This window comes from Juglans microcarpa x Juglans regia, chromosome 6S, assembly GCF_004785595.1.
Source record: "Juglans microcarpa x Juglans regia isolate MS1-56 chromosome 6S, Jm3101_v1.0, whole genome shotgun sequence".
Classification (NCBI taxonomy): domain Eukaryota; kingdom Viridiplantae; phylum Streptophyta; class Magnoliopsida; order Fagales; family Juglandaceae; genus Juglans; species Juglans microcarpa x Juglans regia.
This window is the reverse complement of record NC_054605.1, coordinates 15,509,967-15,523,582: the sequence shown is the minus strand read 5'-3', so window position 1 is coordinate 15,523,582 and position 13,616 is coordinate 15,509,967. Positions and strand designations below refer to the sequence as shown.

Genomic DNA, 13,616 nt, shown 5'->3' with positions numbered 1-13,616 from the left:
GCGAATTTTATCTTATCTTGGTTATTACAGCGATATTTACCTCGCCGTAACAAGTCATCCACAGTTTAGCTGAGAAAAAAAATAAAGGTCATCCACAGTTTAAAACCCTAAATTTACCCCCGGCGCCTAATTTCCCAATTTCTTCCCCCCCCCCCCCCCCCATTCTCTCTCTCTCTCTGGCTCGAGGCTTCGCATAGCGTCTTCTCTCCGCCTACTCGCCTCCTCGCCGACGCCGGTGAGTTTCTCTTTCAATATTTTAGGCTCCACCGATCTCTCTCTCTATCTAACTGCCGCGAGGTTTTCTGGGTATGATATGGTTTTTATAGAACCGAATGACCGCATTTTCTCTTGAAGTTCTTACCCTTGCATGCTATAAATTCAGTGCATTTATATATTTACTCTTCATAATTTTTTTGCATGAAGCTGTGCACCCTTTATGATCCGCGTGTGCTTGGTGGATGTTTAATGATAAAGTACTGGTCTCCCAATTTGTCTGTGTATAGAGAGAAACATTAGATAAATAGTGAAGGTGACTCCAATTATCTGTTATTGTCCTACATGAAATTCATAAAAAAGATAGAAAAATACTCAACTTGTTTGAGAAAATGAAAGCAGAATTTGAATTGTAAAATACATTAGTTATTGGATATGGCTTGGTTTTGGGTTGGATTTACCACATTTATGTAAATATTAATCCCCATTTGAAACCACAAATTTCATGGATTTTGTTAATATTTCTAAATATTGGTTAATTGCCTAATTTGTCAGACAAACCTAGCTAGCTACTACCTTACTAATTCAGAATAGAAATGTAATTACAAACCCACTTTTTCTTTTATCCTTATCTGCCAATTAGACAGAAGAGAATCTCTAGGCCCTAAATATTCGTAAATACAGAATCTCTAGGCCCTAAATATTCCTGCATAATGCTGATGTTCCCCTCTTCCCCCTAACTAAAATTTCTCACTTTTAGGAAATTAAATGACTTACACAGTGAATTGTGAGGATTTTATTATTATTATTATTATTATTATTTTTTTTTAATGATCGAGGATAGTGGAGTACATTTTACTCTTAAATAATTTGTGGTAGAATATGCATGATTAATTTGGGTCTAGATTCTGTGCTTAATTAGGTTTGCTCGCAGCAAGTGGGTAGAATTTATTTGCACACAAGTTGGATAATTAAACACTTGAACACAGTTATTTGAAGGCACATCAAGGTGGCCAGCACTTCAAAAAAAGGAAAAGAAAAATGGATGTGAACAGTAACCTTGTGCATTATAAAAGTAATAGATTTTTTAATCACGTGAAATTGAGTGGAAGATGAAGATTATCATATTCCAATGAAAGAATATTAATTCAACGACTCTTTTCTGTATGAAAAATCGAATTCATGTTTTCAATCAATACTGTAGGCTCAAAATACAGTTTGACAAGGAAGTGAATCAAAGACCCATGCATGTATCCTCATGAAAAGCTAGCTCACTTACATGGTTTTTCTGGTGGAATATAATTGTTTGGTTTGGTTTGGTGGGGTGGACAAACAAGAATATGATCCCCACTTGTGGGCATCAACTCATGCTAATTGCCTAATTACATAGAGTACTAACAGTCATTGTTAGTGTGTTTTTTTTGGTTCACTCTTGGCCCAGCTTGAATGTTCATGTATGTGTGTAGGCTGCTCAAGTGAGTTGAAATCTCGTTTCAAAACTGAAGAAAAATTATATTGGCTGTCTATACTGGAAACAAGTTAGATTATGTACAGTAGATATTGCATTGATGTCGATCGTTAGATTATGTACATTCTGTATAATTGTTTTGGCTTTCAATACATTAGAGCAACACACCTCCATTTTTGCACTTTTCATGTTGTAGGAATGATAATTTATTAATTGTTGTTTCAATTAAGAGCATTTTTCATCTTCTTCTTACATTCTTCTCTATATTGAGTTCTCTATAACCAAAACATAAATGTTGTTTGCAAAAGGACTTTAAAAACTTATTTATAGATGAATGTGACTTAATTCCATATATTTAGACAGTAAAACTGCTTGTATTGAATGATAAAACTGCTTGCACTCCATAAAGACACTTAGAACCAGATCATTATTGCCCATGTTTGGATGTAGGTGAAAGTCATCTAGTGGTAGACTTGTCTTGAATATGTACGAAAAAACTTTCTTGAACTTCTTGTCAAACATATTATCATAATATATTTCATCTCTTCATCAAACCAAGATATGGTTGCCACCCAAGTGCATGCCACTAGTGGCTGTGGCCAATTTGGCCACCCCAGGGGGTAGCTAGCTTGACCTGAGCCGCCCACGGTGGTGCATCAGTCACGTCTCGGGTGGCCAAGATCGCCACTCCGATTAAACTGATAAAAAAAACTTGATTAATCATGTCAACAGAAACTGATTAATTAGAAAAATAATATTAATGGTAATTTCAAATCGTAGTGTTACGAGCTAGCTCACTTACATGGTTTTTCTGGTGGAATATAAATATATATATATATATATACATGAACAATACGGAAACAATAATAAGCGTACAAAATATATACAAAGTACTCGATAGAAAGGCCAAAACTTTCGTCGAATCTTTAACCAGTTGCTGCAATAGCCACTGAAGAGTTTGATCATCATGGGTGTTCATTAGAAAGTTAAAAAAATATGTTTAAATATGATCTCTAGCTTTCGAGGGTTTGAACTCAAAAGACTTGTAATAGGAGTAGGTGAGTTAGGTGCAAAATTCACACCATCTGAATTAAATACCCAACAATATGCAGAAAAAATAGACAAGGAATTTAGTGATGGAATAATGGAGAGTGGTCTATGATAGAATGCTTAAGTTATTTTGGTGTAGGGAGTAAATGAGAGCAGACCTTTGTTTTAAAATTCGCTGCATGACAGTGGTACGGCTGGAACAAATATAAACGACGTGGGATTTTCACATAAAGGAAAATCACTACAAAAAAATAGCGGTTGTTGGGGCAGCCTCAAAATATTGTGCCTCAAAATTGATTTATATCACAAATAATTCTGACTAGGATTTGCAGCAGCCTCAAAATATTGTCAATCCCATTATTTTGCTCGAGCGTATTTTTATCTAGCTCTTTTGTATTCAAACTCTGTTTTCAGTAGATTTTTGCTATTTAGTTTCTTGAGCAATGACATCTACCATAATGGTGTTCAAGTGGCGTATTTTTATCTAGCTTTTTTGTTTTCGAACTCTGTTTTCAGTAGATTTTTGCTATTTAGTTTCTTTGAGCAATGCTAGCTAGATATAATTGTAGGAATATATCTAGGATAGGTATAACTTGCCCATGCAAATTACCTTAATCATAAGTAATTAGGATTGAAGTGAATTACCTTAATAGGAGGATGAAGAGGAATGATCTAACATCAAGAGTAGAGTTGGAGTTGGAATTGGAATTACCTTAATCAGGTTCTAATTAACAAAATAATATACCCTCTTGACACCCTTTCTTACCACTTATCGACATACCTACAAATACCTTTGTTTTTGCCTATTATTGCACAAATATCAGGGAAAATACAACCACTTAAGACAAAATACAAGCAAACTGAGGAGGTTTTGAAAAAAAAACAACTTTTCCGGCAAAAATAACTCGCCGGATATGTTTTAGAGGCGAGTACACATGACGCCCCAAATGTCTTCCGGCGCATGTTGACTCGTCGACATTATTTGCTGTGAGTATATTATCGCCGCAAGTAATGGACTTCATATTTTTGGCAAAAGTCAACTATCGCTTGTAATGTGTATATGGTTTTCTCGGCGACTTAAATTTGTCAGAATTTATCTATTTGCAGCGACTATTAATCACTGAAAATATACTTTAGTGACTAATGGAGCTATTTTGACAAACATTTTACTGGCGATCATGTATGTTATTTCTGGCTATAATAATTGCCGGAAATGTGTAGTATTTCTGGCAGTTTGCAAAAATTGGCACAAAATGTCTTACTTGGCTCTTTAGAAGCGGTGAAGTTTTGGCAAATATATTTAGCTGGAATTAGTTAATAGCAACGAAATTTGCTAGTATTTGCGGCGACTTCCATTTCCGGAAATAGCTTTATTTCTTGTAGTGAGTATGTGTATAAATAAAACTTTTCTTAATTAAATATGAGATTTTAGTTGTGTTCATATGACATTATGTTACAAAGTATGCAACCTGACATCCTTACATTTAAGCAAATTCCACTCATTCCGAGCATGATGCCTACATTACACCGTCACGTCAAATCTTTTGCTTAGACAATTATACGATAGAGTATTGCTAGATACAATCATGGAGTGCGCAAGCATCGTGCAATCTTTTTAAAAAAGAGTAGAATCTATTAATAAAATTAATTTTTTTTACATGGATCTCATATATACTCATTTTTTTAAAAGACTTACACAGTACTTACGCATTCTACGACTACAAATACCATTTCTTTATATGATATGAATCATATGATAGCCAAAACAAAACTTGGGCCAAGATCACGTTTTGAAACTTGGAGATGGGTTTAACTTAATTGGGCTGAGCCGAGACAAGTATCGAGCTCGACCCGACCACGTCTGTCTATGAAGTGAAGTGACTCGAGAGTAATGTTGAGGAAAGAGAACTTTGAAATTACCGAAACAGACACAGAGGGAGGGTTCCTGCAGCGGGGGCTTGAAGCTTGGACTTGGAGGAAGCAATCGAGTTTGAAAACGGATCCTTGAGAAATATAGTATAAGGTGCCTTTTTTGTCCTTTACCTTGTTGAGTTTGGGAGAAAAAGACGATCCTAGAAGGACTCAAACCCCCTCCCCCCTTCCCTTTCCCAAACCCAGAGATCCCAGCCCCCCCAAACCCTCCTGTTGACACCGACATTGCTGCACCGCCAGCCATCTTCCGCACCACGAGGTATCTCTCTCTCCACTTTCAATCTTGTTGGTACTCAGTAAATTAGTGTGCAAATAAGCGGCATCAATGTAAATCAGTTCCTGTTGACATCGATCTTGTTGGTACCCACATGAGCGGCATCAATGGACTGAGAGAGAGAGAGAGAGAGATGTACCTGGGGAGGCCAGGGCTGGTACAGGGGCTCTGTTGGCACAGCGCCGATGGGGAGGGGCTCTGTTCTTTTGGGAAACAGATGGGGCACCGGGGGGGGTGGGGAATTGGAAGGGAAAAAAAAAAAAACTTAAACTAACGTGGCACAGTACCGCATCAGTTTGTGGCATCCCTTTGTATCTCTAGAAGCCCTCTTTATTTTATGCCTGTAATGATAATTGGTTTGGTAAGCATGTCAGTGTTGTGTTAATAACCAACTTAATGATAGATTGATTTGTAAACTTGCTTACAATATCTGGGACTTCAAATTGCAGTAGCTTCTTTTATGCTTGATAGTGTTCCTTGAACCAAACTTGTAAGACATTGCAATATCATATCTTGTTACCTCTTTATACATGAGGACTGATCTGTCATACCCTATAAAGCTGAATTTCTAGGTATGCTTGGGCTTCTTAATTTGATCGGAAGATATGTTCCTCTCCAATTAAGATTTACTTATTATCTGGGCTTCTTTTTCTATCAGTAGCATCATATTCCTTTCATGTGAATATTAGAGTGATTTGGTCCATTTAGAGCTACAAAAACAGAGATCCTATTCTTTATAAACCTCCGTCTCCTGCCCACTCTCTAGGTTTGTGTGCTTGATGTATGAATTTATCTTATCCCCACCTTTTATGGGTTGTCTTTCTCATCCTACTTTCCTGTGTTTCTTTTGTCCCCCACCTTGAAACTTTACATTTCTTATATGGGAAGTATCACTTATATTGGGGGTTGTTGATTCTTCAAGAGTTTAGCCTTGGATCTATGCGAAGCCAAGAGTTCATTATTTCACATTTTTCTTGGTCACCTTTATCTTGGTCAGCACTGGTTCCTATAATGGAGTGGGAAAAATGGATTCATGTGTCAACTACAAGTAGCTTAGATACATCTTCCATTATTTTTTTTCGTGTAAGATTGTGAGTCATCTATCTTGTATCATAACATGCACCTTTTATGTTATGTTCTTGTCCCCTATTTTCTTTCTGTTTTTTTTTTCGTTTCTGGTTTTTGTTTGTAGTCGCACAATTCTGTCATTTATATGCACTTAATACTTATTTTGTTGTGGGCACAATCATATGTAGTTTCATATGTGATTGCTTCAATTTCAAATAGCTTGCTTTATGCCTTTCTGGTTCATTTTAAAATCTGAAGCTGTTCCCAACTTTTCATATGCGCAGGTAGTTTTTTGGTTTAAGTTATATACATCCTTAGAAACTTGCAAATATAGCTCCTAATGGAGCAACTATGGTTCAATTTCATTTGTTCTGGTTAGAGCTGCTTTCAAAATCTGAAGCTGTTCTGGACTTCTCATATGTGCAAATCGTCTTATGATTTAAGCTATACATGTATATTACCTTGCAACCATAGCGCCTCTTGGTGCAACAATATTTCAATTTCATAAATCCAGTTAGAGCTTCTTTCAGCAAAATCAGTGAGTCTGAAACCTAAGTTTTCTCCGACTGGGTATTTTTGTTCTAAAGAGTGTTCATTTTACATAGATCAATGAAATGGGATGTTACATCTTGTATCTTGCATTATCAAAGCAGTTGGAATGTGCACACCTGCCTGCAGACAAGTGCACAAATTTTGGTTGCACTTCACATTCAATTGATCCGTGCATGGCTAGGACAAAATTTTGGCATTGCGAATGCCAGTTACCTGACTTTGAATTTTATCTCTAAATTATAGAGAAGGTTTTTGTAATGTATTGTTAGTTACTTTTGCAAATTTTGGTGCTGTGCAAAAGCTATTATCAATTCAAGTTAAAGGTTTTTAACGAGATGATCTGCTTGTGGGCATATGTGATGGAGATGTAGTGCAAATCTTGGATAAGAATATTGTTGCCATCCTTATATAGGTTATGGCAGGCTCAGAACCTGTGAATGTAGAGAGGGATCCAATACAAGTTAATGGTACTCCCAGGAAACCAAGGATTCTTCTTGCTGCGAGTGGAAGTGTAGCAGCCATAAAGTTTTCGAATCTCTGCCATTGTTTTTCAGAATGGGCTGAAGTAAAAGCTGTTGCCACTCAAGCATCTCTACATTTCATAGATAGGGTGTCACTACCCAAGGATGTAGTTCTTTATACTGATGAGGATGAATGGTCAAGTTGGAAGAAAATTGGTGATAGCGTGCTTCACATTGAGCTGCGTCGATGGGCTGATATTATGGTTATTGCTCCATTGTCAGCGAACACACTCGGCAAGGTAATCTTCGTGCAATTTTGGAGGAACCGTCCCTCTTATTTTGAAATTTTACCAATCTGGAACAAGACGATACTAGTAAGTTTGTGTTATTGGAAACAGCCCAAATTGCATAGGCTAATTACAAAAATATCATGCTACTATTATGTCTGGTGAATGTCTAACCTCTGAGTTCAAAAAGCAACCTAATGAATTGGTATATGAACATCCTCACCGTAGGCCTATAAAAGTGAGAATGAAGAGTGCAAGTCAATTATTTTCTAGAAATGATCATGTTGTGATTGGGTATGGTCTAATGATGATTGTACCCATGCAACCACACTTTTGTATATGTGTGCATGTATAGTGATGTGGTAGATAATATGAGTCTTGAAGGCATCCCCATTAAACACCCTGTGGATGCTTTGGGCTTTTCTTGCCTTTCTGTGCATGCATGTTTTTGTATTTTGTTGTCACATGAGTTGAACAATCATAATTTCAATACAATATGTTATAAGAATGCTATGCCCTAATTGCAGATCGCTGGGGGATTGTGTGACAATCTACTGACATGCATTGTGCGGGCATGGGATTACAGCAAGCCATTCTTTGTTGCACCTTCCATGAACACGTTGATGTGGAACAATCCTTTTACAGAGCGACATCTCATGTCAATTGACGAGCTTGGGATTTCTCTCATCCCGCCTGTCACAAAGAGGCTGGCTTGTGGGGACTATGGCAATGGTGCAATGGCAGAACCATCCCTTATCTACTCAACAGTAAGGCTTTTCTTAGAGTCAAGGGTTCAACAAGGTGGCAGTAACATTCAGTAACTACAGTAGTAAAGCTGGCATTTGCTCATCTTTAAAAGCAGAAGAAAAGCTGTCTCTTTTTAGGGGCAATATAAGAAGTTGGCTTACTTGCATGACATGCAGGTTGGTGGTTGTCTTTTTATCTTGTAATGCTTGTTCTATTTAGTGTTTATCTGACATATCAAATCTACGTCTAGAAAATGCTTCTAGGATATGATTTGAGTTGGATGTTGTCACTTCTCTGGTATGGGACTCATTTTACCCGTGCCCAAATTAATCTCTCTGAGCATACTGATTATTGCTTTCTGTAACAAGTGGATGGTCGGGATTAAGGTGTGTAATCTAGTGGGAAGCTGACGTGGTTGCCATATGTGTTCAATGCCAACTGTGCTCAAGCTGCGTAGAGCCTTAGATGGGCTTCGGAGTATGAATCTGTTTAGGGAGTCTGTATAACTAACTATAACTACTGATTCAGTCCTGAATGAAGTCATTGAGAAACATTTTCAAAGTAGTTCGTGGATGTCGAACGTCCGGTTTCTTTGATTTTCCATCACTTCCCTTAGAGCCTTAGATGGGCTTCGGAGTATGAATCTGTTTATGGAGTCTGTATAACTAACTATAACTACTGATTCAGTCCTGAATGAAGTCATTGAGAAACATTTTCAAAGTAGTTCGTGGATGTCGAACGTCCGGCTTTGATTTTCCATCACTTCCCTTAGAAAAATAAATCATTATTTTACAAATAAATTTGAAAGAGAAACGCTTGGTCTATATAGAAATCTTACACATTGACGTGACTTAATATAATTCTTTAGATTTTACAATTTTTTTTCTACTGTAAAGTTGATTTAATGTATTGTGTTAAATAAATTTTCTTGAATAAGATTTGTGTGAATAACTAACGCTTCTTAATTTGAAATATTACTTGAAGTAACTTGCTCCACTAGTTGGATGAGAGCGATTATCATAATTTAGTTTTTTCTTTTAACAAACCCATTCTTTTACCTTTTACCTCATTTATTTGATGGCTTCTTTCAAATGTCATTGTTTTTTAAAAAAAAAAAAAAAGTTTCAGAGCTCGTTTGGATAGTGAGATTAGATGAGATAATTTTAAATGAGTTAAATAAAATATTATTAGAATATTATTTTTTAATATTATTATTGTTGGGATTTAAAAAAATTAAATTGTTCATTATATTGTGTGTGAGAATTTGAAAAAGTTTTAATAATGAGATGAGATGAGGTGAAATGGTTTCTATAAACGAGTCCTTAGTTATGCCTCATTATTAGGGCTATAAGCATGACTGAAACGCAGTAACAAAACCCTTTTGGGAAATTCTTTGGCACCAAAAGTTCTATTTGGCCAGCATTCAATGTGTTCACATCAAAGTTAATTTCCGTGAAAATTTGAAAAGCAGGTTTAGCAACTGGTGCATCCTTCTTCCAGCAACAGAATGAAATTACAGAATACAAAGAGCATGCCAGCATTGCCAAACAAATCGAAAAAAACATTCTACCAATAAAACCTAAAGAACCAATTATCCCAAACTAGACCTTGTCACCTCGTATGCTAAGAAGCATGCAGCATTTGCAGGAACACTTCTGGCCATGGCAGGTCCAAACCCCTTATACAGACCTTTAACTCCCTCCGAGGCAAGGATCTTTCTAAATGCATCAACTGATCCAGAGAACTTGGGATTTTTGTAATCGTCTACCTGAAGTACACTCTTGACAACATCGGTTGGGTAGACTGAGAACCAGAAGGAAGCTCCAGCTAAGCCTCCAGCCACAATCAAAGAGCCTCTTACCAATTTAGATGTGTCCTGGCTACCTGCAAAAAACTGCTTCAGAGCTTCATAGACACCAAACATCGCAGCATTTCCGGGAACCTCGCGTGCCATTGTAGGAACCAATCCTTTGAAGAGACCCCTCACACCACCTTCTGATCTGAGAACATGCCTAGCCACATCCATTGGTCCTCCATACTTCACTGCCGGACTGGCTGAAGTGGAACCTGCCAATGCACTCTGGGCTTGCAACCTGCTTTTTATGATATATCCAAAGCAGTTAACATGTACAGTTGAAGGTTTGAAGAGTTTTCCCAAGAGTTCAAACATATTTGAGTTCACTCTCAGGGACTTCAAAAAATCACCTCACGTGTTTTATAACAACAATTTTACTGACCTGCACTTGATCAATTCAGTAGGACAAGCTAAAAAGGAAACAGCAACTCCAGCACCTGCCCCACAAACAATTTGCTGGTTAACCGTAAGGGGGGCACCAGGCTGAGACCGCAATAATGCCTCCATTTGTCCCCTCACAGAGAAGAGGACAGCGTTGAAGGCAGCCACAGTGGCCAGTGGAGCCCCCATACCCTTGTACAAACCTCTAGGGCCTTCCGCAGCTAACGTTTGCCTGACAGCATCCATTGCACCTGCATACTTGGGAGGTTGGCCTGGAAGTGGAGCAGGCTGGCTCTGAAGCTTGACCTTAATGGTGTCAAAGGGGTGCCCAACAATCAATTGTGCTGCTCCTCCAACAGTCCCAGAAGCCAAGTCCTTTGCGACATCCCCCATCTGCAAATTAGTATAACTTTCCATTAGCATCCGTTTGAAACCAACTTTACAGATGAAAAGCATGCAAAAATGGGTATGCTATTTTTCCTTACAGACGCAAATATTGCTAAAAATGAAGCAATGTAGAGGATACAAAATTTGATTTTTATATGGAAACACAGAATCCAACAGGTAATACGAACCTTAAAAATGCATCACTATTTGAAATCATTAGCTGAAACTACTGAAAAAAAAAAAATAGTTTACCCCAGAAAAGAATTCTGCCTTCCATCAAGAAGAAACAATAGTTAACTGTCGAACTGAAGCTTTCGCTAGAAGTCAGATCTAGAACAACTACAAGTTTTCAATTTCGCTGACTCAAGAAAAGAAAATTATCTGAACCAGCTCTTGTGCTTCCAATAGCAGATAAAGATTTCCCTCTAGTACTCCCAGCACTATTTCCACCAGTGATCTAGAAGCATCATTTTGAAATTGTTCATGGAATTATAGGGAAAAATAATATGAAAACCCATAAACTCCCACGTGACTAGCCTCAGGAACCATAGCATGTACCTCCGATTTCAAATCCTATTGTATGTACCAAGATGGGGATAATTTTACAACCACCGAGTAAAACGTCGGATTGGAAATTCAGAAACGCAAGGAAGTTTTCAAAACAGGACATTTGGCAATAACATAAGATCTAAAATATAAGTATAAATAAGGATGCTAAGGATGCTCCTGAAATTTCAAAATGATAATCCCCATTTTCGTTCGCCATGCCAATAAAGTGATTTTAGCTACAAGACCAATTTCTCACCAATAGTGCTTAAAATAGTTGGCTTCCCAGTATCTATCAAAATGATACAGTGAAGATTTCTGTGCTCCTAACCTCACGTCGATTAATCTCACTAAACAAGTAAACACCCCCGAAAAACTTCATCCCCTCAAAAATGAAATCTGACTGCTTCTACTGGTGGATCATTTCTTCATTTTCACTAAACATGCAGAAATTTCGGTTTTATATGGTAGCACAAAACATGTCATGTCGTAGAATGTGAATTCATAAACCGTTCTGCAATGGTACGCAAGAAATGGCAAGTATTGGTTTTTCTGACTGGAATTAGTAACTAAAAGAAGTTGACAAATCCATTACATTTGCAATTAAACGTGTTTGTCAAACAGAACAGAGCCCACTTGAGCGGATTGAACAGGAACAGAAAACTTACTGGAGCGGATTTCCACTGTCACTATCAGAACCAGACGAAATAAGAGCTAAATCGATCGAAACCCGTTACCCAATACCAGGAGAGTTGGTCGCACGTCTCAGACAATCACATCTGATTAAAAGAAAAGAAAAGAAGAGCTTTAGATCCACATGTAGAATAACAGGAATAGAATATAAACGCTACTACGTAGACACAGCTAGAGTTGTTGTAACAGTTAGAATACCCATGAAAAGAGAGATGAATGGGTCCCAAAACGCAGGCGTTGGACGAGAGTTTGAAATGGGTTTCAAGGAATAAAAGAGTCTGGGAATGGTCGAACAACACAAGGGAATGGAATCGCAGGTAGTGAGAGCCACAAGGGAGAGGTTGGGTGGGACAAAAAGGAGGCCACAAACTATTGTCTAGAGTGGATTTCACACGAAGAAAGGCAGGGAGAGAGAGATGTGGTTGAGAATGTGACCCAAGAGACCGGATGGGGATGCGGATACAGAGGTTGAGAAAATGCCACTTCTGCTTCTGCGCTCTCTCTCTCTCTCTCTGGCCATCCAATTGGGAAATGAACCAAAGTTTTATAGTATCCGGATACGGTGTGGTACGAAGAAACACGTTGTGCAGTGGGTCGAAGCCATTTTACACTCAAAATGTTGCTATTTTCATCTGGATGGTACGGTCCTACAGTTCTTTTTTAACTTATTTATGAGAAGTAATATTTATAATTTTGTATGCATAAATTTCTGACAGACTCTTTAAAAAAATAGATGATTCTGTTATTGATATAAAAAAATTATTTTTTTAATAATAAATTTTGTTTTTTCTTAAGTGAGTGTGCGAAACTTGTACATTGTAAGACTTACTCATTATTTATTATTTATTTCGTTTAATTTATATATTAATTATTTAATATCATATCAAATAATATCTTTTTAAAATCCATATCAAGTAATGTTGAAAACATGTTAATAAAAAAACAATAAATAAAATTATTAATTCAAACATGATTTATTAGATTTTTTTATCAAATTTTCAAGATTTAGACATCGTTTAGTTATGCATATGAGATGAGATGAATATTGAAAATTGAATAAAATATTGTTGAAATATAATTTTTTAATATGATTTTTATTTTGGACTATTTTGTATGTATATTTCTCTCAATTTTAGACTTTATGGTTCGAACTAATGGTGTAACCAGTCCGGTTCGGTTTAGTTTTAGATATATTTTAGAATCGAATTGGTATACATCGATTTTGAGATTTGAAGAAGCGATACCACACCAGTTATACCCCTAAACCGGTACTTCCGATTTTATTGATTCCGGCCTGGTTCAGTCTGATTTTAATATAGTATTTGTGACACCCCATATTCTAGTGTATTTTTAATTGAAAGGATATTTTAATTAATTTAAATATTGGTTCTTTTATTTTAAATTTATCGGGTTTTCTCGTTGGTTTATTTTTATGATTTTTAAGTTGTGTACTTTATTTTGATATATTTTCGTAATATTAATTATTGTTTTGCATTTAAATCGCTCTTTAATTTAAATTAGTTCATTGTTAGATTTTATTATTTTATCTTACTTAATCACTGCGTTTAAGTTATTTTATTTAAACTTACTGTTTTGAAATCATTTTCGTTTGATCAATTTTATGACTCAAGTTGTGAGGATTGAACTGCATTTTTCCCCTCACTTTTTCTTTTTCCTCTTTTCTTTTCTTCTCATTTTCTTT

General features: G+C 36.6%; 2 protein-coding genes across 4 annotated transcripts in view; one reads left to right on the top strand and one right to left on the bottom strand.

Moving 5' to 3' along the window:
* The window catches only part of LOC121237088 (probable phosphopantothenoylcysteine decarboxylase), a 35,788-nt gene extending 27,175 nt beyond the window's left edge, over positions 1-8,613 (top strand). The window contains exons 1-4 of one of the 2 annotated variants that reach the window (XM_041133664.1): positions 172-235; positions 4,492-4,922; positions 6,970-7,317; positions 7,833-8,613. In XM_041133664.1, coding sequence (XP_040989598.1) covers positions 6,973-7,317; positions 7,833-8,126 — 639 coding nt within the window. In that variant the 5' untranslated portion in view covers positions 172-235; positions 4,492-4,922; positions 6,970-6,972 and the 3' untranslated portion in view covers positions 8,127-8,613. Of the gene's footprint in view, positions 1-163; positions 236-4,491; positions 4,923-6,969; positions 7,318-7,832 lie in introns of those variants that run through there. The other variant, XM_041133663.1, reaches the window with a different exon arrangement.
* An 892-nt stretch (positions 8,614-9,505) lies between these two features.
* Positions 9,506-12,442, bottom strand: LOC121237086 (mitochondrial carnitine/acylcarnitine carrier-like protein). 2 transcript variants are annotated; one of them, XM_041133660.1, is made up of 4 exons: positions 12,113-12,442; positions 11,890-12,000; positions 10,290-10,681; positions 9,506-10,145 (listed from the first exon to the last, which is right to left on the bottom strand). In XM_041133660.1, exons 3-4 carry the CDS (start codon positions 10,679-10,681, stop codon positions 9,644-9,646), a joined length of 894 nt encoding a protein of 297 aa, XP_040989594.1. In that variant the 5' UTR covers positions 11,890-12,000; positions 12,113-12,442; the 3' UTR covers positions 9,506-9,643. The 2 variants fall into 2 exon arrangements, with proteins under 2 accessions (XP_040989594.1, XP_040989595.1); XM_041133661.1 differs by having other exon boundaries at positions 11,817-12,000; positions 12,113-12,426.
* Positions 12,443-13,616: the final 1,174 nt, after the last annotated feature.